This window comes from Corvus brachyrhynchos, unplaced genomic scaffold (genome assembly GCF_000691975.1).
Source record: "Corvus brachyrhynchos isolate BGI_N302 unplaced genomic scaffold, ASM69197v1 scaffold50, whole genome shotgun sequence".
In the NCBI taxonomy this organism is placed as follows: Eukaryota; Metazoa; Chordata; class Aves; order Passeriformes; family Corvidae; genus Corvus; species Corvus brachyrhynchos.
In genome coordinates, this window is record NW_008235964.1 from 1895172 (window position 1) to 1923007 (window position 27836).

At 35.7% G+C, this 27836-nt stretch overlaps 1 protein-coding gene across 9 annotated transcripts in view; it reads left to right on the top strand.

The window, feature by feature from the left end:
• Nucleotides 1-27836, top strand: part of CACNA2D1 (calcium voltage-gated channel auxiliary subunit alpha2delta 1) — a 364954-nt gene that overhangs the window by 321503 nt on the left and 15615 nt on the right. For 3 of the 9 annotated variants that reach the window (XM_017727845.1, XM_017727838.1, XM_017727879.1), the window contains 19 exons: nt 3534-3590; nt 4617-4688; nt 8476-8537; nt 10069-10145; nt 11378-11392; nt 12093-12153; nt 13870-13967; nt 15955-16039; nt 16251-16313; nt 17284-17387; nt 18639-18725; nt 19077-19144; nt 20429-20467; nt 21651-21722; nt 22165-22317; nt 22410-22462; nt 25265-25320; nt 25478-25607; nt 26910-27022. In XM_017727845.1, the coding sequence (XP_017583334.1) occupies nt 3534-3590; nt 4617-4688; nt 8476-8537; nt 10069-10145; nt 11378-11392; nt 12093-12153; nt 13870-13967; nt 15955-16039; nt 16251-16313; nt 17284-17387; nt 18639-18725; nt 19077-19144; nt 20429-20467; nt 21651-21722; nt 22165-22317; nt 22410-22462; nt 25265-25320; nt 25478-25607; nt 26910-27022 (1465 nt within the window). Of the gene's footprint in view, nt 1-3518; nt 3591-4616; nt 4689-8475; nt 8538-10068; nt 10146-11377; nt 11393-12092; nt 12154-13869; nt 13968-15954; nt 16040-16250; nt 16314-17283; nt 17388-18638; nt 18726-19076; nt 19145-20428; nt 20468-21650; nt 21723-22164; nt 22318-22409; nt 22463-25264; nt 25321-25477; nt 25608-26909; nt 27023-27836 lie in introns of all 9 variants that reach the window. The other 6 variants (XM_017727868.1, XM_017727863.1, XM_017727857.1 and 3 more) reach the window with 3 other exon arrangements.

Below are 27836 nucleotides of genomic sequence, written 5' to 3' on the forward strand. Positions count from 1 at the left end.
ACTGGAAATAAAAAGAGACTACTTGTGCTGGCTTTGCTTGCATAAACCCAAAGTCAAGAGAAGATCAGAAGATCATTCTTATGATTTTATTGCCAAGTTTTATTGTACAGTGTATGCAGCATAAAATTACAGAATATGAATTGTTCTGTTTTTTTTTCCTAGGGAAGTCAGAGTAGGGAGTATGTTCTATCTGCTATTTACATGAGGTTTCTCAGTTTAGCAGACCCAACTCCACAGAATTACCTGCCATTAACCTGAACAGGGTAACCAGTCATGTTTATGTAATGCAATCCCTGAGCAGAAAACATGTAATGAAAACTTAAAAATCATTAAAGGAATAGATTAACAATGTAACTAGCAAATTAGTAAACTTAAACACAGTATATCATGTTGATTTCTTACACATACAGGAATCTATAATGCAAAATTTGTGGCCTGCTTAACACCACCAGTAAAACATGGTGTAAAATCTGGATCTAAGTCAATGATTTCACCAAGTGTCGGGTGGCTGTGTTTATAACATGTGTAGAAGGCCACCTCGGGGTCAGATTTTTGGTTTGTGCACTAGAGAAATCAGCACTGAATCATAAAAAATCTCAGTTTTCTGAGCACACCTGGCTCCTCAGCTTGCCATGGGTGTGGTCTGGCTGTCGGTGGGTTTGCCTTGCAGTGCTTGCTGCCCAGCGAGGTGCAACACTGGCTCTGGGCTCCCATCCACTCCAGATGCTCCTGAGTTTACCTCTGTGGCCCAGGATTTTGCTGACCTCCTACCATCACTTCTTTTAAAAGAAGCCTAATAGTTTTTGTCTTCATTAGTACTGCACGTATGAGTAGGAACTAGGCTCCTGCAACACAGCAAAGAAGGCCATCCATAGAATTTGTGAGAATAGTGACCTCCCAAAACACACTACAACAACATTTTATTTAACATTTTTTTTTATGTTGCTGCACCAGTTCTTTCTTTCTTTGTTTCCTTCTTGAGTTGTCATTGAAGTTATAGATCCTTGCTTTTATTCGTCATGCTGAAAATGGATTGCAATCCTTTTCTTTGCATGCTTCATTGCTAGTGATTTACTGTGTTCTGTTTTGTTAAGTTGTGCTGGTGAGTGTGGTGGTGGTGTGCTTATTCCAGTCATGTTACATGCATGACTGGATAAAGAGGAGAGCAAACTGAACTGTAAGTTTGTTTCTTCATAGCTTGGAATAAACCCCACAAAATGGCAACCTTGGAAATAAAAATTATGGAGCCCAAATACTGGTAAAAACATTCTTGGGGGAAGAGACATAAAGGGGAAATAGTTTCCATTTAAAGTACGGGTGTAGGAATTTTCTGTTCTAATTTTTAGTGGTTGTCTTTGTGCCTCAGGCTTAGTTTTTTTGCCTATTAAAAGTCATTAATAAGTATCATATAAGAAATGTGAAGTGATGTAATATAAGTCTTAAAAAGAACAAACAGTTAATGCATACTTGAATTTTCACAGAATTAAAATTTTCTATTTTGTCTTTGGGACTCCTTGACTATGACTAGCCCAGGTTATCATTTGAAATGAATATTGACCTTGATTTGATGTGATGGCTTTTTCTTTCTTTTTTTTACCATTTATTTTTTTCTCTGTTCCTTTGTGTGTTGGAATGGAATATGAACTTCATAAATGCCTCCTCTGCCATGCCAATGCCTTCATGCATGCTGTTTGGGTTTGACCATGCTATTCATTATCCATTGCATGTAAGATATGTAAAATTTTATTTACTTTTATGTTTTAGCCTTTTGTTATTTATTTTGAGAGTGTGGATTTGTTGGGAGGGAAAAGCAACTGCATAGAAATAATTGAATAATTTTGAATTAGCAGATAGCATATATTAATGCCATTATATTAAAGTTGCTAGTTTTATCTGTCATATATAAAGAGAAATGGAAAAATGTTCTTGAAGTTTTCAGTAAATATTTAAAAAAAATACCCAGAATATTTGTCCACAATCTTTTCAGTGCATATCCTCTTCCTGAGAATAAATTTATTAGTTTTTTTCGTAGCAGACAGCTCTTGATAAGAACAGGAATGATTCCATATACCCAGAAATATCTAGATTTTTTTCTTCAAGAAAATGAAGAACTAATATTTTGTCTTCTGGAACTATTCTGCAGTCTTGAAAATAAGAGCTACTGTTAAAGTCTTGGTGCTCCAGACTGTTATATGAAGGCATCTTTTACCAGTTTTTCAGGATATTACTTGCTTCCAGTACATACATAAATTGTGACGAAACGAGCTTGCATTCCTTGATAGAATAGTCACATGTACATTTGTCAGGTAACTTTGCCAGAGAATGTTATGATAGGAGGAATATAATTATAATTGAAGGAAGGGACTTTAGTCTTACCTGTAAATGTTGGTATAGGAGCATTGCTGAAATCCCTTAAAAATGGTATTTTTTTTTCATTTTCTACCCTGAACTGTCAGATTTAAATGCTTAAGTAATATATCCTCATGCTCCTTTTTCTAAATAAATACACTCACTTTTAGGGGATGCATTAAGTAACTACTGGATGATGATGACTGATGATTTTTACACCACATGCAATAGAAAGTCAATAGGACCTAGGCAAAATTGCCAGAAAAAAAAGTTGGATTCCCAACAACTCATAGAGAAGATGGCTTTGGCCAAGTAAATGCAGACTGCAACTGAGAAAGGAGCAGAGGCTGGAGGGTGGTCTGATCTAGTTCAGCAGAGTTACAGTGATCTTTCAGCACTCCTATGGGGCCAGGGCTGCTACACATGTAGGCCACCAAAGTTCTCTGTGCTCCATGCTTGAGGGTTGACATCATCATCATTCCTTAGGTCTGGAAGCTTGGATTTCAGTATTTCTGTGCTGTAGGTTTCCATCTTCTAAACTGAGATAACAGTACCAATGTCAAGAGAAATGCTCTTGAAATTCCATGGTGTTCAGGGAAGTCCTGTCATGTTGACAATACCAGCGGGGGTTTATTTTTTGTAAACCCCAAAAATTTTGCTGTAACTGCTGCCTTTTTGAATCTTGAACCATAGTCCATTCCCACCTCATAACAGCAAGTTTGCTCTTGGCAAAATTGCAAAGAGTGGAGTTACCCAGCTTACTGGTTGGGTGGAAAACCAATCCCAAATTTCTCTCTCCCTTCTTGGAGGCAGGGCATCTAGTGAGAGATTCATATCCTTTGCTTCCTCTGCTTTCCCTGATTCCTCTCCCACCAATACAGTCTGTGACATGCCAGGAGAAGGGGAAGCAGCACCTCAGCAGGAGCCCCATGGCTCTGGACAGACACTGGCAATTAGTGTTAATTGGATTTTCACTTATCCAATTAACCTCTCTATTCGACAAAATGAAATAAATGAGAAAGGGCCACTAGTAATGCTACAAGAGATTAAAATAGATGGGTAAGTAAGCCCAGTTAAGTAGGTTACTTTGAAATGAAAGGATTAGAGTGGTTTATAGTATTACAGTACTCTGTCTTTATTATTTGATAATTCAACATCTTCTGCTTCAGAATCCTAAATCCCAGGAGCCTGTTACGCTGGATTTTCTAGATGCTGAATTGGAAAATGATATTAAAGTTGAGGTGAGATTACCTGTTTTCTTAGTACCTGTTGCTGCTTGTATTTCACCATATAAATGAAAAGCAATAAATGTTCTAGATTTTTAATGGAATCTATTTAAATATAAATCTGAATTTTAAATTTGTTAAGATGATATCTCTATAGAGATGAGGTTATAATTAAAGAAATTAAATCCCAGTATTATTCATAGGCAAGGGCAATGCATTACATTCCTCTCATTTTGAAAAACACCATGATTACTATTTAAATTCTTCTTCATGAAGTAACAATTCCTGGGAAGGGAAGATAGAAAATATTTTTGAAACAGAACATTTTCCAATAGAATATTAAAATATTACCTGAAATATTTTAAAAGTATTTTCCTATCTCTTATTAACACAAGATTGTTCCTGTGGCAAGAAACAACTGAGAAACAAAGTTAAGTGTAGACAAAAAATTAATTTCTCTGTATATTTTTCAGTTACTGACTTTGTAATATATTCTGAAATGATAACTTTTTGAATAATTTGTTAGTTTTCTGAAATAAAATGAAAGGTTTTTAAACATTTCACAATTTTAACTTATTTCATTCACTTAGTTTGAAATTGTTCTTTCATAATTACAATAATCAGTATTCTTTGGTATGTGTTAAAATCTGCCTTAAGTTTCTTTGAAATGGCTGCTTCAGGGGGGAGTTACTCTCAGACTGGTACAAAAATGTTTCTGTGAATCAGTGCTACTACATGAATCACACAGATGTGCTGGGAGGCACAAGAAATGCTAGACAAAACTCCTTCTTATGCACACAGAATTCATTCTCTGTGTCAGTGCCAGCATCAAGGAGTTTTATGGCACGTTCTTGCAATGCAAAGTATACCAGAATTATAAACAAAACTTTTTTTAAGAGTTGTGATTTCCGTATGCATTAGCATGTTCTGTGTTTTTGAGAAATATTTTGATCACTGAAAAGATTATTCATGTTACATGCAACACGTGAACTTTCTCCTTTTTTTTTTTCTTCACTTTTTCCTTTTCTTCCTTGCCAATAGATTCGGAAAAAAATGATAGATGGAGAAAGTGGAGAAAAAACATTTGAAACACTGGTCAAGTCCCAAGATGAGGTAAGATAGGAACCCAAAGAGTTACATTTACAGGAATAAAGCAAACCAGAAAAATAATGTTAAATGCTGGGTTGTTCATTTTGTAATGACAATTTGTACCATTTTTTCCCTCTAGATTTGCTTGTTTTACTGGTGTATAGTAAAAAAAAAAAAAAAAAATGTACTTAGGAAAAAAATAATTGTTTTGTTTCTTAGTTTCTTTGGTGCATCATTAATCAGGCAGTTGTTGATGAGGTCTTACACTCTGTTCAACAGGAAATGGACCCAGCCTACTTCTGTGCAGGAATTCCAAAACAAAGTGCTTAATTTGCTTGTGGAGATGTGTGAGGATGGGTTTGGTAGTTTATATTGTGGTTGAATGGGAAGAAAGTTGTAAGAAAAAATAATAACATTTTTATGCCATAAATGACTGTTTGGGATAAACAAATTCATCTTACAGTTATATCATGTACTTTCTGAGCAGCTTGTTGAGTTCTTTATTTTCTTGTCTGAAATACTTACTCCTGATAAACATTGCTACTGTTTTGTCTAATAAGCAGTCATGTTTCCTAGCAATAGGAAATACTCAAATTTGATATGGATCATTACTTGGCTGCTCTACTTCTTGGGGACCTCAGTGAGAAGACATGACTGGTGTGCTGAAGGAGCAGTTCTGGCCAGAGTATGCCCCACAGTTACAGTTCCGCAACATCTTTTGAAACTCTTTTACTCTGAACATAAGTCAGCTTGAAGATACCTAATTTGATGATTTAGCAGACACTGTGCAAACATTGCATATAAGCTCAATATAATAATACATAGAAGAATTGCTTGGGACCATGCAGTTAATTCATACTGGCTTTCCCTTCTTCCCATGCTCTTCTAAAGAGGCCTATATCAGCAGTGCCCTTGCCTCCTGCCTGGACTCTGTTTTGTGCTTTCTCACTGTAAAATGCTAAAACCAAGATTTACAATACTGCTTTACAATCAGGGTAAATCCTGCTGTGTGAAAAAATTGTGTCTTTTCCTGAATGGCTCCACTGTTGGAGAATGGTGCGCAAATAGGTGTTTGCTGGGGCAGAGAGGATAAGTCCCAGTGGATGTCAGTTCTGCTCCCTCACCTCTGTCAGGAGCCTATTCTGTTTAGGATGCCATCAGTCTCTTCCCTTAAGGGAAACTGGGTCTTTCCTGAGCCAGTGTCAGAGTCCAAAGCCCTGCTGGCATCTGTGTTGAAGATAAACTGCTACTGAAGGGAGACACTCAATGCTGGGACATTTTCAGATTTATGTTGTTTTGTTTAAGGAGTGCCTTTCCAGGTCTCTGGGTGAAAAAGGCTCTGTACAGGTGTTTAGAAGAGGGAGGGTTAGAAGGTCACAAAAATACAATAACACGATTAGGGTTGTACAAGATATTGCATTAATGGCAAACCTGTTGAAGAGATTTCAGGATGTTTATACATTTCTCAGGCTCTGTGCTACGAAAGAACTGAAACAGTTGGTCCTGCAACTCTTTGCCCAAAGAGGGAGGGAGGGAAGTATTGCAAGTGCTGAAGTCAGTTACAGTATCCGGGCAGGAGGGAGGAATGTAACATCCCTGGGTGCATGAGGATGTGCCAGTTACACGTGGCCCAGACCACAATCTGTGTTGGAATAAAATATCCCAAGCCTTTGATCCCAAATGTTTCAATGCCAATGAAATTAATTATCCTCACCTTCCCTTGCACCATGGCCCAAGATTTCTTCCTCTATCCAGACCACTCTGAGAGAAGAAAGGAGCAGCCACAGCTGGCTGGCTATGATGACTGCTTCAAGCTATTGCACCCTCCCAGCTCCAGGCTGCTAGAACCAGAATAAAGCTGCTTTAAACCACGGGCCATGCATGAGCCATGCATCACTTAGCACTTGATAGCTTCATATATTTTCTTATAAAAAGGGCTGATGTGGTCGGTTGCTCTGAACTGACAGTTGCAGTCTTCAGGCTTAAAATTTATGTTCTTTTTGTTTTGCTTTTTGGTTTAAGTTTGCATTGCTTTGCTTTTGTGTTGCAGCTGGCCCCAGCAGTGTCTTGGGAGATGACTTCATACTGCAGCATAGAGACTGGAGTTGTAGCAAATGTGGGTGGGGTGTGCTGGAGTCTCCCAAGGCCTCAGGGGCTTTCCAAGTAACAGAGAAGATGCCATAGGAACAAAAGCATTGCCACATGTGGCAGCCGGGGTGGGCAGTAGTGAAAACTGAAGGGTCACAAAAGCTTATAACATGTGTGAGTTCTTTGGCAGTGATCAGCTGGGGATGAGATGGTCTCAGACCGCCCACTAAGGAAGTAGGCAAAGGTAAAGGGGAGCTGAGGTGTGAGGATTTGTTATCTGCTGTGTTATCTTTGAAGGGAGCTTTCAGCCAGTTTGCTTTCAAGCATTCTCAAAATGCTGGAGGCAACAGGATTTAATTACAGCCCAGTTCTTCTCTTCCTTCCCCTCTCCCCTTGGGCACTGTTTTTCTTTTGTGGAGGTACAGGGTGTCACTGTGCCTGATTTGGAGGGACTGCCAGCACTATGTTCAAGTGGCTGATTTTAACCCAAAGTACACATTAAATATAAATAGGCTTGGGAAGGAATCTCATCGACCATCTTTTTACCTTAAATATAAAATATATCAGGGTACTAGACACTGTTATATGCATCTTCTTTCTGGTTTTCTTTTATCTTTTTCTTCATTTTCTTTCAAAAATTACTATTAAATTATTTATACTGTCACACTGTACTGAAAAGCAGCAGCCAGGTAGTGAGAAGGTTTCAGTTTATAAATGTCATATAAGTCACCTCTTTTCCACAGCTACAGTCATTTTCTCACTATCCTTTTACCATAGAGAAAGAAAGAATCTAGAGGTATACCTCTAGTGGTACCTTTCAACAGTGTTTGTAATGTTGCAGTGCAACAGCTGTACAGTCTTCATTGCTGGCATATGTACAAAAATTTGATTATAAAATAATAATATGTTGCAGCTGGCATAATTGTATAGCTTTCAAAGTGGAAAACTGAGTAAAGTGATGTCAGCCAGGTGGATTCATGATTAAATCTATGGGGAGCTGTGGGACTGTGCCTATCACACTATCTTTCATACCACAAGAAAATAAATGGTAGAGATTATCCTAGTGTATTAAGTTATTTAAAAATAAACATTTATTTCAATGTTATTTTTTTTTTTCCCAAATTCAAGACCCTCCTAATGAGATTAGAAACACATGTTAAGTTTAGCAGGGGGTGTCTATACAATCGGGATTACCAGGCTGTGCATGTACTTATGATTCGAATTTAAATGCATGAAGCCAGTGGTGCTGAGATCTGAAAGGAAAGGCTTTGGTTGTTTTTGTTTTTAAAGACTTACCTACAAAGTCTTTTTGTAACTGAGTTTTTTTTTTTGTTTTTTTTTTTCTTTTCATACCTTAAACTGCAAAATGATCCATAAAAGAGAAAATATTTTTTATCAAATTTAAATCACATAGACAAAGGTTTGCATAGGTCTGGCTAATAAATTTTAAAGTGAAAATTATTGGTCAGGTTTGTTTGGTTCTCTTTAAATTTACATTTTGCTAATATTCAATAAAGAATATGTGGTTGATTCTTTTGCAAAATATAAGTTTTGAAAATATTTAAGGAAAGGATTTGTATCTCAATCCATGATTTTAGCAAAATAATAAATAGAAATCCAACAGACTTGTACTTGGTTTTACACTGTATTTCTCAAAGAAAGGTCACAATTGTTGATGCTCCAGAGTTTAATAATTTAATTTTTCACCAATATCTCTTTGTAGAGGTATATTGATAAAGGAAACAGAACGTATACGTGGACTGCTGTGAATGGCACTGATTACAGGTAACTCATTTCTGTTCACTCACTTCCTTTGTTTATTTAAATGTCCTTTTGGTTAATTTTGGTTAATAGTTTTAGCATTACACTTTCTATGCTAGCTAGGGAGACACTGGTACGTATATTATATCAAATTCATTTAAGCACACAGCTTTGTAACATTAGAAGGAATGTAGAAACATTCCTTAACATTACTCAAAACAAGTTAAGGTTTTCCAAGTCTCAGGAAAGTTAAACTACTCTAGTTCAAAACTACATGGTACTAATACTGAGTCAAATTTTGATCAAAATGCAGTTTCTGTTATGGTGAATTACAGTAGTCCTCAGCCAAGCTGGATCCCATTTTCTGTCATGCTCTTCACAGGTGTACAGTCACTGAGAATGCGAACATTAGTTTGAATGTAAAACCAAACAAATTGGTTTTAACAACAGAACACAGACCTAGGATATTCTATTCACCATCTCATTTTTCTGTTGTACTGCCTCTGTACTCTGTAAAAAAAGGAAGTTTTTATCAGACTGCCATCTAGCAATCACTAGAGAAATACATTTCGTTTACATGACTTCTTAATTCTTCCTGAGCTTTCTGGCAAGAGATACAGCAATAAATCCTCAGAGTCTCCTTGCAGAAAACCTATTAAACATAAAATTATAGACTTTAATTAGCAATTTCTGCTAGCAGTAGCTGTTAATGACAGGTAAACTGCCACTGATTTCCCTGGAGGAGAATTGGTACAAGGCTATTGCTAAATATTCAGCAATCTCACTTATATTCTGTATAAATGGCAAATGTGTCATTAAAGGTCAGCTCATTTATGGCTCAACTGTACAATAATTTTAATGTTAATTTCTGTAGCTCTTCATTAGAAACTGTTGCAGTTCTGCATGGGTGAAATCCAAGTGCAAAAATTAAGGATGCGACTTGGAAGATGATGATACCTATTTAATGATTACTCAAAGCTCCTGCCTTTATATACATTTTTAAAACTGAACTCTTCTACATATGTGTAGAATTCAGCTGAAAAAAGAATTCCTACATATTTTGAACCAAAAAAAGTATAATATAAAAGAAAACATGTTGAGAATTCTCTGCAAATCTTAAAATATTACTGCACAATTATGTTCAATAGTTGTTAGTGGTTACTGCGTGATCAGCTCAGTACTAAGTGATATTTTGGCAGTCACTGATCACCGTGACATGTTACATTAGGATGCTAAATGTGTCAGAGGAAGATACAAAAATCATGGGATTTTTCATTTGCAGTTATTTGGAAATTCCTTGCTTATCTGCTAAAAAGTGCATTTATGCTTAAAAGTGTAAACAAGAATCAAAATAAACACAGGGACCCTCAGGATTGGCATAAATGTACCTGTGTCTATTACAAAGTGTGAGGGTGGTATATCACTGTGCAGCTGTCTCATCTAGTGATAATCCAAATTCCAAACTTGTTAATTAACTTTCAAAACACAAAGAAGCTGAAACTGGAAAACTGCTGCAAATAACATAATTGCTTTACTTGTCTCATTTCTGTTGCAGTTTGGCATTGGTGTTACCATCATACAGCTTTTATTATATTAAAGCCAAAATAGACGAACCTATAACTCAAGCCAGATGTAAGTACTGTAAAGGTTCCCTGGTTTTGTCTGGTATTGCCAAGTCTCAGATTCACTTAAAAAGCTATGTTTGAAATCCATAAATTTTGTGGAATTCACTGATGTTATCACGATGTACCCAAAATTTTCAGCAATGATTCTAACCCATTGTAACATCCAAGGTGCAAGAAATATTCTATAAAAATAGAATATGTGCAGGTACCCCAGTTCCACTGACAATCCCTACCCCTTGCTCTGTGCCTGTAGAATCATTGCTTTGTGTATCCTCTGTTGCTGTCATTTTAAGGGTCTGGATACTATTTTTTCCATTCTATTAGCAAAATGTAGACCATTAGCAAAAATAGACTATAAGAGAAAAGCATTTTTTTTCTTGTATTTTAGTTACAGTATATTTAGCAAACGATCTCTGCTGCCTGTAGGAATAGAACAATGTGAAAGCCCTGTTTGGTTTGGGTTGCAGTTAGGTTTTTATTTTGCATTTTACAAGTAGTTTTAGTGAATGTTTGCATTGTATTTTTACATCAGACTAATTTCAAGCCATTTATAGATTCTGAAGTGATAATTGGAAATTATACTTGTCAGTATTCAAAGGTCTTTTGTTTCTTATGTGGAGCTTAACTGTAGTCTAGGTAGTACACAAAATAGAACCAAACACAGACTTTTAACTATATCCAGGTGTTATGATAAATTTAGAACAAGTGTGTAGTTAAATAGAAAGTTAGAAAAACACAAAAACCTCAGGTGTAGGTACTGTTAGTTTAGAGAACTTGGTTAGCACTACATCACTCTCCTCTACCACTACTCCCACATATGAAGTAGAATTTAGTAGAATTTAACAACTTTTAGTTATCAATGATTTATTTTTTAACTTTTTCCAAGTACTTAAGCAAGTAATTCAAAATTAAATTTTTTAAGCAGGGAGTATGATTGACTTGATGGATTAGATCATCTGGTTTCGCACTTATATCAATATAACCTGCAAAACAGACCCTTGAAATAGCCACAGTATATAGAAGGTACTGAGAAATAATTGAGAAGGACCTATTTTTCAGTCTTCAAGGACGTTTGTCTTTTTTCTTTCCAGACTACAGCTGTATGTAAATTGAACCTTTTGATCTATCTATGTACAATATTTTTATTCAAGGGTCTGTTTGAATAAAATATTGGTTTGTGACCCCTTGTGCTTTACCCTGTTTTTTTCTGTTTCCCTGCTTTCTCTTTCTGATGGATAGTGACATCCAAAAAGGGCAAGTATATTCTTGTTGCTCAATTTCCTTCTGTTTACTACAGTTGCTATTTTTCACTTCTATTTCTATTCCTACTGGATATTCTCCTCTGTATTCCTCATCTCAGGATTTTCTTCATGATCATTGGGAACCATAGCAATAGAAAGGGGAAAAAACAAAAGTGAAGTATTTTTCTGTTTTCATGAACATTTCAATATGTTGCTAATATCTAATCCTTCTTCATCTGTTCCTATCAGTGTTCAGTGATATCAGCTATTAAAGCCATTTTTTTTCAGTAGGATTTACAGTGATGCTGATATGATTGAGTTTTTTAAACTTTATTGCAGAAGATATTAGGACTATTTTTCTTCATGTTCTAACAACTCAGTGTCCCAAATATTTATTTGTATCAGAGTTTAACTCTAGCGAAAACATCTCATATGTTTTCATGTTGTCATGGTAATTAAATGTCCTCTTAAAATAAATTGTTAGATATTATCTTACTGTTGCCAGTTGTATGTCATATATAATAATCAAGTAATTTCTTCCTATGTTGTGAAATACTGAGAAGCATAGAATTTATTAGTGGAAAAGTCTCTAAAAATAAACATTTCTTTCTAAATTCATGGATGCATGCAAAAGTTAGCCAAATAGTTTGAGAAGAGAAACAATGGCAAAAATTCCAGTTTACTTACTTGGTGTTTACTCTTCGTCTTTGTAGTTTCAGAATCACTGAAGCTTGATCATTTTGATGAAGCTGGCTATACGTTTTTAGCACCAAGGTTGGTTGATTTCCCAGTAATAAGTGTTATTTCAGCACTAAATAGCTATCTAGTCTGATTAATGGCACATGGAACATACAGAATTGACCAATAAAGCTTCATTTGTTAAAAAAATTATCAATTTTTTTTCATGATGGAATGTAAATAGCATATTCAGGCTCTGATTTCTGTTCATATTAATCAAAGAGAGCTGTAAAAACTGATATTGATATTTTAATGGAAAACTTATTCACATCTGTGCAATTCTTGTGGTTCTGACTTTTCAGATTTTACAACTATTTTTCAAATAGGTTTCATAATACTTACCACAACATGTTTCCCAACTTCAAGACAAAGGGTTTCAAAGCTCTCTATCACTTAAGTATGAGTTAATTTTCAATTATTTGAGAACAAAAATTAAGTCATTGAAAATTGATTAATTTCATTAGTTCCCTAAGGTTTATTTATGCGAAATTGTGCAGTTCTTATTTCCCTTTTAAAATTATGTTCGTAAGGGAAACCTGGTATGATAAACGGTTCCTAAAAATTAAGTTACTCTAAAAGAAAGTTATGATGAATAAAGGAAATGCTGTACAGTTAAGATCAGTTGAGAATTGTTGCAAACTTTTTTTATCTGATAAATTTCAGTGTACTTTTAAATTTCAATTAATAGGTTGATTTCAATGGCTAGATTGATTTATGTAAAGTCTTCTATCTTAAAATGTATCCCAGCTTAACTGTTCAATTTAATTTTTCTGAAAGACTGAAGTTATTGAGAATCAATTGTGCCAATTAGCAGCTTCCAGCAAGTCCCTACTATCCTACATTAACAATTTGTTTGATATGTAGCTCTGTTTAAATGTGTATATTGATATAGGAAGGTAAATTCTGCCTGTAGTCTTTCTGGATTATGGTAAGGTAAATAAAGGGTAATAAGATATCTTAGGCCTGTGATGTACTTGAACAGACTTCTTTTGTTTGTAAAATTAATTTAGTACAAAAGCTCATTTAAAAAGGAGAGCCCCGTGCTTTACTGCTAAACACTCTCTACATTTTAATTAAAGTTGTTTAATGCCACTCATCAGATAATGTTTGCCTCCAAAATGCCCAGTGACTTTTACTTTGCTTGCCTGCATTCAGTGAATTGGCCAATGATATATTGCTTTATTACATTATATAAGGGACAGGAGTTTACTGTTTATCTGGTTTGCATATGTCAAAACAAGGAGTGTTTATAAGTTTATGTGTTTTGTACCCTGTTAAAATTGCATTTAAAACTTCTCAGAGGAGAGGACCTTAACCTATAAATCTGGCCTTAGTTGAGCATGGAGTGACTGTGTTTCACCAGCAGTCCAGGTACTACTTTCCAGTACAGTTTAACCCAGGAGCAATTTAAATTCACTGGGCATATATTTTGTGTACAGACATGATCTCCTAATACTACAGCCTACATTAGTCCTCAGGTTTTTTTCTGCAAATCTATGCCCTATTTCATAAATGTAGTTTTCTTATAATCCAAATCTTAACAAATGTTTAGGCAGGCACTTGAACACCTTATTTCCTGCAGATGTCTGAAATAATTGATATGGGCATCATTCAATATTGATGATGGCAGTCAATTGACACAGTAATACCAGGTACTTCATAATAGTTGTGCAAGCCTGCTTGGACTTTAAAATTGTCTGCTTTAGTAGCACAAGAAAAAAAACATAAGACTGATGGTTTGTTGTTTTTCAGAGACTACTGTAATGATGTAAAGAAATCAGAGAACAACACTGAATTTCTATTAAATTTCAATGAATTTATTGACAGAAATACTCCGAGCAGTTCATCGTGTAAGTACACTTCTCAGCTCACTGAATTTTTTCCTTAGGAAAATACTTTCTCATGAATGAGAGTTCATGCTCAGATTTTGTGGGTTTGTTTTTTTAGTAGAAAATCTAGTAGAAAATATCTAGTGTCAGGATTTTCTGTCCAAGGTAGAGAGTGTAAAATTAGTTTGTAAGTTTATGGCTTTATTTAAGAAAGATTGCAGGGTCTTATGCATCCAGTGTTTTCCGTAACTCCTCTCAGAATTTTTCTCAAGCATCAAATAACTACTGGTTCATTTTAATATGTTCCAAATATTTTGAATTTATGTTTTTCGCTTAAGCATACCAGCCAAAGTAAGTCTCAAACAGACTCAGAATCTTATAATGAAATCTTCAACCTGCTTTCTTGTCATTTTATTCCAAAATAAGCAAGGAAAAGAAGTCCAGGGCTGAAATAACCAATAACCAGAATAAAATATAAGGAAGTTCTTTTGCTCATTCACAAATTGGTTAAAGAGATCTCACTTGGGCTTGAATAGCTTAGGACCACAGATCCATGTAACTGCTGCAGTGGTGAGCACTGGGCTTTGTGAAGGGATTAATTCATGTTTTGAGATTGGGCCTTAACCTCTCTTTAGAATAAATGAAGTTATTACCATTAGTAATGTGTTAAAGCCTTGTTCTCATGAAAAATTCAATGTTTGGATTTGGCTTGGTACATACACATCTGTTTAGCATTATTATTAGTTTATAAACACTTGGAATAACTTTTTTTTTTTTTTTTGTCTTGCTTTCCTCAAGTCTTTTTGATGTTGTTGTCAGGGATAATTGGTCAATTCAGAAAGAACCTCTCTGCTACACCTTGTAACTGAAGGAATGTCCACTTAGATATGATGTCTTCTCACAAAATGCTATTTTTGTGTGCATGTGTGGATGTTTGGTGCTCTTTTAATACAGTGATCTTGTTCATTGGTACATTGCTGACTGACTGAAATTTTATTTGATTCCCTTGACACAGTCTATGAAATGAAAGCATTTACCTCCAGTGATTAAAGCAATTAATGTTAATTTAGTAAAATTAATAAAATATTTAATTCTTGTGTAATATTCCCTACAAGCAAATATTGAGGACACATTTAGTGATATTATAGTATACACTAGTGCTTAGTAAGTAATTATTACAAAATGCTATCTACCTACTACTGTATTTCATTTTGGAATACGCAGCACTTTTTTTTTTCCTTCTTTTTTTCTAATAATTAAGTTACTTTAAAAATTGTCTCCTTAATAAGTAATCAATGTTAATTTCTACAGCCACTCAGTCTTTTAGTTATCTCAGTTAAAAATGATTTTCAAAAGGAATACCAAATAAAATCCCCATGATGAAATAATCTGCAGTATCTCTTCTAAAGTGCTACTGAAGAAGATGGTTGAGAAGCACTGACTTCAAACCATCTTTTCAAAGAAATTTAAGCATGACATCTCTGTATGAGCTACTGATTCAAAATTATTTCCCTGTATGCATTTTCAGGTGACAAATATGTTTTATTTGAGAGGCTGAGACTTAATTGATCTAAATATATTTATAATGTAGTTGAATTATCTCCGTTTTGTAGCATGTAAGAGTAAGTATCATTAGGAATTGTGTTGTTTCCTTACACCGAGATAAAAAGTGTTTTAATGAAGACATGCTTTAAAAATAGGTTAATTTCCAGATTTAGGGGCTTTGCAAACTGGGACCAGTGCCCTTATCACCTTCCTTATTCCTGTGACACAAAGATAGGTTTGTAGAATACAATGAAGAAAATGTTTAAGTGAACTCAGCAGTGTGAGAACATCTATTTAACTCTAAGTACTTGACATAGTCTGAAGTCAGGCAGAATGTCTAATATAAACAGCCCAGATTTTGTGGCTGGAGCATCTTGATAATGCTCAGAATTTCATTTTAGGCTTTTATTGAAACACCATCTCATATTGTTTCAGATGACTGACCTTTTAACTCTTTTGATAGGTAATACTGATATGGTCATTAGAGTTTTGCTGGATGCAGGATTTACAAATGAACTTGCCCAAAATTATTGGAGTAAACTGTCTCTGTAAGTGTTCTTTTTATTGACTGTGATTTTTTTATGCATTTCAGAGTTTGAAAACAAAATCTTATGCATCTCTGTGTATATGCAGATATGCAGTTAATGTTACACAGAATAGGTATTTTTTCATAGTTATACTCTTTTATGGCAACCCTTGACACAGGAAATTGTGAGAATTTCAGTCAGTTTTCATTTTAAATCTTATTTTTGTTTACAGTGATGGAGTTGTTGCACAATTTGTTGTTACAGATGGTGGAATTACTAGAGTGTTCCCCAAAAGGTAAGAATTACTACAAAATAGCATAATACAATAATATTGAATTCTGAAAGGGCAGAATGTTAAATAGTGGCTTTATTGAATGAAAAAATACTGTCTCCTAGAGTCTAATCTGTAATGATAGCTATGAAATTACTTGGAATGTCTTGTTTTTCTTAGATTTTACCTGTGTCATTCCTTGAAACTCATCTGTTACATTATTTTCGTGACAGGCCCTTGTAATCCAGGTTTCTAATCAGCCTAGAGTAGCAGTGAAAGCAATGCCTTTTTAGTAGCAGTGGTGCCATGCTAATTCCTAGTTACTCCCAAGCATTCAGTTGTTTGGCAGGCTGCAAATACTGGCAAGTAGTAGGTGATTTTTTTTTTTTTTTTAGACTAAGCTCAGACCAAATGGTCCAGGGACTTCAAGAGAGAAAAATGTATCATTATCAGAGGACAAAAAGGGAATGTGAAATTGGACATACAATAAACTAGACACCCCCACGAGTGACTGGGAATAGTGAGGGCACCAGTACAGATCTACTGGTAAATAGCAAATTTATCTATTTCCTTAGGTTATTCTGTTTCACTATAATGTTAAAATGACAATGAATTTTACTCCCCAAGTCAGTTTCTTTCCTATTTTGGGATTATTAATGATATTAAATATTTTAGGATTAAGCTCAAAGCATATGATACTGTAAAGGTTCATTTAGATTTTGTTGTGTGTTGCAGTTGTATTTGTCTCAACATGAGACTAAATTTGTGTTGGTCCAAGAATATCATTCTCTTTTTTTCCCCCAAGTTTGTTTGTTTTGGGTTTTTCTAATGATTACACCTGTCTTTTATCCAGTGAAAGCTGACAGAGCCTGAGGACTATAAGAATGTATCTCACATTTTTCCCAACTCTGAAAAATTAAAAGAAAACAACCTGCAGTGCAGCATTAATGAGACTCTGAAATGTCTTTTTTTGATCCCTATTTTTTTTATTTAGGGCAGGAGAAGATTGGTTGGAAAATGCTGAAACTTATGAAGTCAGCTTCTATAAGAGGAGTTTAGATAATGACAACTATATTTTCACAGCCCCATACTACAACAGTAAGTCATCACTCTTTGGAAACGTCAGGGCTAGCTAGTCCAATGTAAGGGGAAGTTTCCCATACCAGATGAGGTCACTGAAAAAGATGCAAATGTGCCACTTCCTAAGGAAAGAAGTCTTGGGATAATATCCATCATTAAGGAAAAGCTAGGAGGCACTAAACAAGGTCTTCATCATTTGTCAACTACACTGGTGGCCCTGTGCGTTCAGAATTAACCTAAGTGAAAACATACAGAGAACTGGTGTTCATTCAGTACATTGAAACCCTGTTTTACAGAGATACTTTTGCAGAATTATTTTAACAGGATGTGAAATAAAATTGCACTCATAGACAATAACACTACGAAAAGTCTTAATAGAACTGAGTTCTGTATACTGATTCAGCACCCCCAGCACTGACTTGGGGGACCAGGCATAATGGTCCAGAGTCCATAACTCCATCCACTGTACCACTAATTAGTTTAAACTTTGCTTTTGAATTCTACTTACAATTGCACTTACTCACCAGTTGGTCTGAGATATTGTGACATTTAAAATCTATATAAGCACAAGAGCAAGTGCTCATTATTGATGTGAGCAACATTAACCTTCTCAAGTTTGTCTAAAAGCAGGTGCTACCACAAAGGACGTACTCCTCTCTTAAACATATAGGATCTTTCTTTGCTGTAATTTCATAATTTTTTATTGCATTTTTTTCTCAGGAAAATATAAAGACGACAATTAACAAAATTCCCTGAAGGGTTTTTTGCTCCTCAAACAGCTCCAGGGAATGTATTTTTAACTTGCCTTTTCATACTAAGCAGTGTTGAAAACAGTTTAAAGTCTGTCAGAGCAGAAATTGTGCATTAGTGAGTGGAGTCATATACCTTGCATTGAAAAATACACAGACAACATCAGGATAAAATCTTTGGCTCTGATCCTGGTTTTAACAGAGCTGCTCACATGTGTAAAGGTATTCATGGCTCTGTTTGCAGAAGAAGAAAAAGCTACAGTAACTTTATGAAGCAGTCAAATGGGGTACAAAAAGAAGAAAAGTAAACACGAATATTCCTTAGTCATGCCAGTGTTAGTGATCTGAGCTATCACAGGTGATAAATCTGTACTACAGCTGGGTCAGTGCTTTTGGACAAGGATTTTCTTTAATCATTCTGGTATTTGAATAATAATTAACTTAAGTTTCAGAGGAAGAGGCTTTTATGTTACCCTAACTTCTTTTTTTGTTTGCTTTTTTTACTCTTCTATACTGTCAGAAAGCGGTGCCAATAGCTATGAATCAGGTATTATGGTAAGCAAGGCTGTGGAAATAGAAATTGATGGGAAGCTTCTGAAGCCAGCAGGTAAGATAGAATGGTGCTGAAACTCGAAATACTTTAGTTATTTGGTTGTTGCTCAACAGTTAATTGGAAATTTAATTGAGATTTCAAAGGAACTTCACTTTACAATATTATTTTCTCTGAGACAGTTTTAATCTTGCTAGTAGAAGTCTGTTTGCATTTGATTCAGAGTGTTTAATTTATTAGTCTCATGAACAATGTTGGTGATCAGACAACTGAACAAAAATCATATTTTATTCTTCTCTAGTTCAATGATTTAGATGTCATTATACTTTCCCCTTTTTTTAGGATTATATAGTTACCTTTTTTTTTCCTTCATTTTACTAAAAAAGGCTTTCATGTATTTCTTGTTAGTTGTTGGAATAAAAATTGATGCAACCAGCTGGATGGAAAATTTCACAAAAACCACAATCAAGAGCCTGGTAAGCAATTGACCAAGTCTGTTTTGAACTTTATTTGCGTTTCTCAAAGCTTCAGATGCAAATAGGTTTACTGTCTCTTTGTGCCAGAGTCACACTGATGCATAGTTGCCAAGTAGTTGTGGTATTTAAATCATCCAAATGCACAAAATAAATCTATGTTGAAATAGGCCGTATTTTGTACGTGTCTTGCTTTCATAATTATAAAACATGGATAAAGACAAAGAAAAATGACATATTCTAGCTAGTAGTAAGACTATGCTCTAACAGTGAATAAAATCTGCAAAAGAACTGGTGAATCTGTTTTTATTTAATATCGAGGATGTGTAAGTATGAACAGTAAGGATTTATATTGCAACCAGCATAACAGCATTTTAGCAGAACTTAATGAAATAGGTGCTTAACCATCTCATTCCATACACCTAATGTGTAATACGTCTGTCATGGGTTTACATCTTAGGTGTAAATGGGAAAGGGAAAACATGGAATTGATAGTGAATTGGGGAAGGCACAACATTAAGAAACTTATAGAACATAAGCTTCTTACTGGATGAGGCAATATTGCTTGGTTGGTTGTATGTTTAGGGAATCAATAACAGACCCTGGCTGATTTAGATATTGGAACTGTAGATCAATGGGTAGGCAAATCCATAGCCTAAGTGTCAGAAGAGTTAAGGACAAAATACATAAGTGAAAAATGGAAAGGAGGATGAATATTTCAGACAGAATGCTGATGACTCCAGCATTACCTGGTAGTTGTTTTGCTCAGGACAGTTATGTGTGTATGTGTACACATGTTGCAAGAGCATGAGAAAAACATATTAGGAATCAAAGCCATGAAAGCTAGCGGGGTTGATGGGCTTCCTTTATCACATAGGATCCCCATGCTTTGAGACTGGTGAAGCTTTTCATGGTCAAAAAGAGACTTTTGAAGGCTTTCCTTCCAAACCCCAAACACATGGAAATGCTCCTATTCTTTTTGTTTTACTTTATGTTCACAACACTGACATTCTGACCAGTCCTCCAAAGTATTTATCTATATTGAACATACTTGTAAAGGGAGCTGTATCAGAGTCTTTGGTAAAGTCTGTCAAGATGGTGCTATTGATGATTACTGAATACAGGTTGATCAGAGAGATATTTGTGATAAACGACACACATTCAAAATTTAAGTTTATAAACAGATATTGAAAATAGAATCACTTGTTCTTGCCTTGAATGATGAACTGCACAATACAGTTTATTTTGTAACATTTTTGTGAAGATTACCATACTTCTCTTTTTTAGTGCAACAGTGAAATCTGTGGCTGTGAAAGAAATAGCATGGTAAGAATATGTTCAGTTTATTAATATCTGACAGAGTATGAAAATTCACTCATTCTCTTTAGATCTATCTTAAACAGATTCTATTACTATTACTGAGTGTTAATGTTACAGAAAACAGGGCTTAGTTGTTTGTGTCTTGAGAAAGATGAAGGTTAGGAGGGGAGGGGAAAAAGAGGGCATAAAAATCAGGTGAAGTGGTTATGGTGATGAAGTTATGAGAACAAGTGTAAAGAAAAAATACAAGAAAAGCAATAGAGAATGATGTGAAGAAAAATGTGATAAAAATATGACTAATTTGCAAAACAAGAGACAAATCCTGAGGAAAAAAAGAGTATTTTTTTTAAATTCTAAAAAAGGAAGAGTACCTCAGAGAAGGGTAAATGCGAACTTAGAAGCACCATAGTCCATTATATGCCTTTCCACGGTCATCGGTTCCCAGCACATTCAGGATTAGGCGACCCCATAACTGCTAGCACTCAGGAGAGCACAGATCCCGGGACTGTCACCATATCAGGTTTTGCCATGTGCTTAAAAACTTTCCTCTGCTCAGGTCTTCTGAGTTCTTTTGAGGAATGTGAAGATCATTAAATGCAAGAATTGCAGCAGCAAGGGTACTGTGGGAGGTTATCTATTTGATCTCACTGCTATCTCTTCAGTCTCTGGCTGCAAGGATCTTTTACGAAGTGCAAAGCATATGGAACTAGTGGGTTTCCCATTCCTGCGCCTGACACCTGGAATAATCCCACTACAGTCCTTGGCAAGTGAAAATTATCATGTCTAGCTAGCAGGGAGCCTGCCCTTAAGATTTTTACCATCGAAATCTGCAAATGGAAAAGGACTTTAAGCATGGCTGAAGCACACGAGAAGTTGTAGCCCCTTATTATGAACTGAGGTCCAATTATAATCAGATTTAATAAGGATATAGTACTCTTGGAACTTACAAAGTATTGAGCAAATAAGAATTTGCAAAACAACTTTTATGAAATTAAGCCACAAATAAGCCTTTGATCTGTTCAAACTCTTATTATACCGATAATGCTAATTAGTGTAACTTAAAATTGGCCCTTGGCTATGGGTTTGTGATTTGAAGATACTTCTGATGTCTTGAAAAAAAAGTAGTTTCTTACAGTGTGTTCTATTGACAAATCTTTCCTGTAAAACATATTTCACTTTCTTACAATAGCATGTGGACTGTGTTATCCTTGATGATGGTGGATTTCTTCTGATGTCCAATCGAGATGAATATACACAACAGGTATGTATATATTCTTTATGAACAGAACATGAAAACCAATAGGAAGAAGTTTTAAGAGAAAAAAAGAATCATTTCACTCTCAACTTAACCTAAAGATAACATTTCTGAATCACAAAAATATTGCTGGATCAGAAATTCTAGGGGATTTGTTAGTTTTTTTTACAGTTTTCTTTACAGATGAAGATGCCTAACTTCTGCCAAGTTGCATTCTTTGCGCTTTGCGATTAGGCTGGTAGGCTGCCGATGGACTTAAGATGGTGAGGACAAGTAGTATGTTATCCACACACCTTCTTATATTCTCTTGCTCTTCTTGCTGGCAGGGTCACATTGATACTGCATTTAACAGTTATTGTCTAATTGGGGAATTTAGAACTGTGCACTTTGTTACGAGAAAAATATTTGGAAATGTTTTACCTTATCTCTCTGTATTGTCCCCTCTCAGATTGGAAGATTCTTTGGTGAAATTGATCCTGGCCTGATGCGAAACCTGATTAACATGTCCCTGTATGCCTTTAACAAGTCGTATGACTATCAGTCAGTCTGTGATCCCGAAGAAGAACCAAAGCAAGGAGCTGGACTTCGTTCTGCTTATGTGGTCAGTAGTCCCATGTGCAGTGGCTGACATTTCATTAAAAGTCTGCAGGTGTTTATACAAATAAAATAATCTCTTTTGGTTTTTTTTCCCAGCCTACAATAACAGATATTTTACAACTTGGATGGTGGGCTTCAGCAGCAGCCTGGTAAGTACAAGTGTGTAGGAAATCTCTATGTCTAAACTATAATTATTCAGTGGACTGAAACTCTATTTGGCTTGGGGTTTTTTTCCTCCATAAAAGTGCTCTGGACCCTTTGTTTCTGCAGTTTCTCATAATGAAAATTCTTAGGTGTATCTCCAAACATGACTGTTTTGTCAACAGTTTGTTCAAAGCTCTCTTGCCAGGTTTTGTGATTGTGTGTTCTGACTACAAAATCAGCTTCAGGAAGCAGAGTTTGGATTAATGGTCTGAGTATGATGGGCAGTTGTGAAGTCTAAATTACCACACTTCAAGTTATTGATCACTTGGTTCCCTATTTCAGAATATCATCTTTGCCTTTTTCTAGCAAGAAGTCTTCAGAAAATTAGTGTTTGCTTTTCAGTGAATCATTTTACAAAACACATGAATCATAAAATCGTTTGGGTTGGAAGGGATCTTTAAAGGTCGTCCATTCCAACTTCCTCTACGATGGGCGGGCACATCTTCAGCTAGATGAGGCTGCTCAGAGCCCCGTCCCACCTGACCTTGAATGTTCTCAGAGATGAGGCATCTCCACCTCTCTGGGCAACCTGTGCCAGTGTTTCACCATCCTCATTGTAAAAAATATCTTCCTTGTATCTAGTCTGAATCTGCCCTCTTTTAGTTTAAAACTACCGCCTCCTGTCCTACTGGAACAGGCCCTGCTATAAAGTTTGTCCTCATCTTTCTTAAGAGCCCCCTTTAAGTACTGAAAGGTCTCCTGGGAGACAGGTCCATGTTTTTCTGTGCTGAGGACTCTGGAGCTCACACAGTATTCAGGTGAGGTATTTTATCTGTTTCAGAGCCATGTAGACTGGCACCCATATCAGCTGCTTCCCTCAGCACCACATTGGGATAGGTAATTGGGATCGATGTGGTACTTTTGCAATGGCATGAGTTGCACCCTTGGAGACTGGTCCTTTTTCTAAAGCTGTTTTTTTTTTTTTTTTTATAATAATAATTACTAAGCTGGAATAAATTACCTGATTTACAAAGCTAAGAGTTAAAATATGTAGCAGCTGAAATAACTTACAGTAACTTTCTCACAGAAGCACTATGAAGACTGTATGTTGGGTTTTATTGTTGGTTACATTTAGTTAACAGGAAGAGCAATAATCTTGGTTTTCTTGGACAACAGCAAACCTCAAAAATTGAAGACGGGCAATAATCCAGAAGAGAAACTTTAGTTCTTTTCAAACAGAGAAACTTCAGTTTATCAGTGTTCAAATCAGACTCAGTGGTCTGGCCTCAATTTAGACCTGAGGTTTATTTTTTTTGATGTTTAACTTGAAAGCACAGCATTAAAGTACTTTACTATGGTCATGTTTTTAATGGAATCTGGGTCAGAAGCAGGCAGAGAAGGCCATTAAACAAGCAAAGTGAAAAGGGATGACAAAAAATGGGTTCAGTGAGGCACCTGGCAAAAGCAAGTACAGGGAAATAAGAAAAAACAGGTTATTAAAGAAAGCTATAGTGTTTCAGGCAAAAAATGTGGGATAAAGGTGTGAGCGATCATTTTCAAAATTTATATGGGATGCATCAGCATTTAGTTAAGACAGTGAGTATCATTTCTCCTTCATGCTCCTTTAAGTCAGGAGATTTCGTTTTCCCAGGATGCCTTTTTTGTTCAGTTCCCTGTAAATTCTGTGGTAAGCCATTGCAAAGGATTACTGTTTTCTGTCAGCAAATTGCATCACTATTGAACAGCATCAGGTCTCTTCTGATCCATAATTGCTGTGCGCTGTCCCTCTGATAATTCAAAGCACAAAGTTGTGGGTGTGAATCCAGAATGCCTTCAGGGAATGCCTCCATGGGAAAGGTGACAGGCATACTCAGTTTCTTTACACAGGAATCACTCTAGAAAAGGAAGAAAAAAACTTTGAGGTTGAATGAAGTTATACAGTCCCTTCTCTCTGCAGAACAAATGTTAGAACAGAATGAGATGAGAAGAGATTGGGTCATATTTGTGGGTAGAAGCAAGCCTAAAACTTGACAACTGGAAAATACAACTTAGAAAGGTTAAGGAGAAGCAGGGAGTCAAAGAATATACCTGTTTCAGTTCCAGTTTTGACAGGCTGGTAGAGGAGAAAGGGGCTGTGTGTGTGTGGCAAACTGGTACTTGCTTTAAGTAAATAAAATCAGAAAAAATGCCATCATCAGTGAAGAAAAACAATTAAATAAATGGAGCCCTTTAAGCTGAAGTATTTTGGTAGCATATGGGAAGAAAAGGTAGTCCACACCTCAAGAGCAAGAATAGAGATGATTTTAAAAGTCAACTGTTACAGTAATGGTTTTTATAACCTAGTTAGAGTATTCCAGTGTTGATCCCCTTCTCAGAAATTTCATAAACCTTAACCAGTGTAAAGTATCTAAAGCAGGAGCATTTTCCCTGAGTGTGTTAAAAAGGAGTTCCAGTTGGTTAAATGTTTGAGAAATGCCAACATGCCTCTTCCACCTCCCACAGAGGTATAAAAGGAGGGCATGGATGGCGTGATAATATTTCCATTATGTGAGATGTGGGCACATATTATAGCAAATCTGAAGAGTAGAATAAAAGATTGGTGTGAAAGACCTGTGAGAATGTGGGGGGGAAAAAAACCAAAACAGAGTCAACCTGTAAGGCTTAAAAAACCACAGCTTTGATAACTGGCAAAAGCATAAAAAAATTTGTTGTTAATAACTTATATCTGAGTAGTCTTTAAGTATCCATTAAAATACAAAGAAGAAAAAGAGCCTTTAAAAATATATATATTGTCTTTCTGTGTTCAGGTCTATCTTACAGCAGCTGTTTTTGAGCCTGACTTTTCCACGGTTCCTTGAAGCAGGTAAGTCAAGAGAATGTTAAAGAGTCAACTTTGAGTGAAGTAGAAGGTAATAATCTAGGCCAGGGGACATATTTGGGTCTCTCCATTATGTCTGTGACTTAAAAATGGCATTGGTTTGTTTGTTTATTAATTTATTTATTTATTTATTTTATATCAGCTGATATGGAAGATGATGATTTCGGTGCTGCCCTGCCTAAAACAAGCTGTATCACTGAGCAAACTCAATATTTCTTTGAAAACAATGATAAATCCTTTGGTGGGATTGTAGACTGTATAAACTGCTCCAGGTAAAATTTCTTCCATATAAGTAATAACTTTAGGATTTTTATTTATTTTTACAAAAGAGAAGGACACTGTTATAAGAAGCAAAATTTTGGATTAATTTCACCAAACTTACATAAGTAGGACAGAGAAGAATATAGGCAGGCAAATTGCATTCTCTTTTTATGTGTTTAAAATTAATTTTAGTTTTAATCATTAAAGAATTGTAGAAATGCTTTAGTCAGTTTTTTGTTTTATGGTCTCTGCTCCATGAAAATTGTATTTTTATCTCTGTCATAATTTGTTTTCTTTAAATTTGTTATGTCAACTTAAAAGCATTCTACAAGAGATATGATTTCCTTTAGTCTGGTTATGCATCAGAATTTTTGATGGTCAAGAAGATTGTGCAATTTATCTTCTAATTTACCTTCTAGCTGATAGTGCTCATGATTTAAGAACCGTGAGTCTCATAAGGCAAATGAAGCTATTCTACTTTTTTTATTAAAAGAATTACTCTCCAGACACCATAAGGAGCCCTATTGAAGGTGATATTTAATAACATGTGAAAAAATTGTATACTTCAAAACATAGCATCTTGGACCTAGATCTCTGTTTCATACAAGAGCCTGCGGGGGTTTTGCATACATTTTGAGCTTCTGAGAATACCTTAGAAATTAGAATTAACAGCCAGATTTCAAACAAAAAAAAGACAATATTTCACCCAGGAAAGAAAGAGAGAGAGCTTTACAGAATGGTGAAGACGCAGACATTTTTTTCACTTCCATACTTCCTCCTCCGTGTTACTAGTATATGTTGGGTTTATTTATAAACTGAAAATGACCTAACTTAAAGACATTTTGAGAACTATATGGACATAAAAATACAACAAATACACATCCAATACACGACATGCATACCCTATGCTTCTCTCTTGCCCTTCTCACAGACAGGTTTATGTGTTGGGGTTTTGTTTGTTTGTTTTTGTGGTTGGGGTTTTTTTCAGTGTTAATTGATGCTGAACTGATGTTATTTCTCAGTACAGCTACTGTGGTAGCAGTACAGAGCTAGCAATTAACTCAATTAAAGTCATTTTATGCTCTTTTCCATTTTTTTCCACTAACAAGTCTATTTGAAAGAGGGTATGATGGAAATGTCAGAGATTACAAAATTTGTTATAAATGTTTATTACTGTTTGTTAATGAAAATGATAAACAGTAGGAGGCAGACTAAATCTGTGAAGCTGGATTATTTTATTCTGATACTGGGTGTCCTCAAATATGGTTTTCTTTGCTTCATTTAGACATAGGTTTTTGTTGGCTTTTTTCCAGACTTTATCATGCAGAGAAGATTTCAAACACCAATCTAGTGTTCATTATTAGTGACAGCCAACTGCTGTGCCGTTCCTGTGACCCAAAGCCACTGATGCAAGCGGAGAAGCCGGGTATCCTTTAAAAATCATGTTATTTAGTAGTGTGAATTGATTTCTGGCTATGGTGTACTGGAATATATTTGGGGAGAAATGACCGACTTATCTACGTTATTAGCATGGTTACCACTGGAATACTTGAAGTATCAGGTATTCGTGGATATCATCACAAATCATGTGAAGCAGCAGTCATTGAGGTAGAGAGCAAAGCTGTTATTTGTGAGAATTTAGACAGAAATGGGCTCGCAGGAACTTAGTGAAGTTTCAAAAAAGCAAATGCAAAGTTTTGGGCCCAGGACAGAATAATTGCACACAGCTGGACAGGCTGGGGATGGAAAGAGATTTGCAGAAAACAGCTGGAGGTTCATAGTGGGCAAGAAGTTGACCGTGAGTTAGCACTGTGCCTTGCAGTAAAGTGGGCTGGTCACATCTCAGGCTATGATAGCAAGGGTGTAGTCAGCAGATTGGGAAAACTGATCCATCCCATCTCTTCAGCACTGGTGAGAGTACATCTGGAGTGCTGTGTGCTTCCCAGGACCACACTGTCACACAGGAGGAAGTCTGTTGAAGGGCCACCAAGGAGGTTAGCATCTGAGAGCACAGGCAAGGAAAGTCTGAGTGTCCTGGGTTTATTCAACCTTTAGAAAAGACAAGGGTATGTCTGTCTAGAGAAATAACACAAAAAGGGCAGGACAGGAGTGTTTGGTCATGAAAAGCTGAGATGCTGCACTGATGGTTAGTTGATGAAGGCACTTTAGTGTGCGCTCAAAGACAAGAGCTTACTTGTGGAAACTGCATTAGCCATCAAAGGCTAGACTTCATCCAGCTG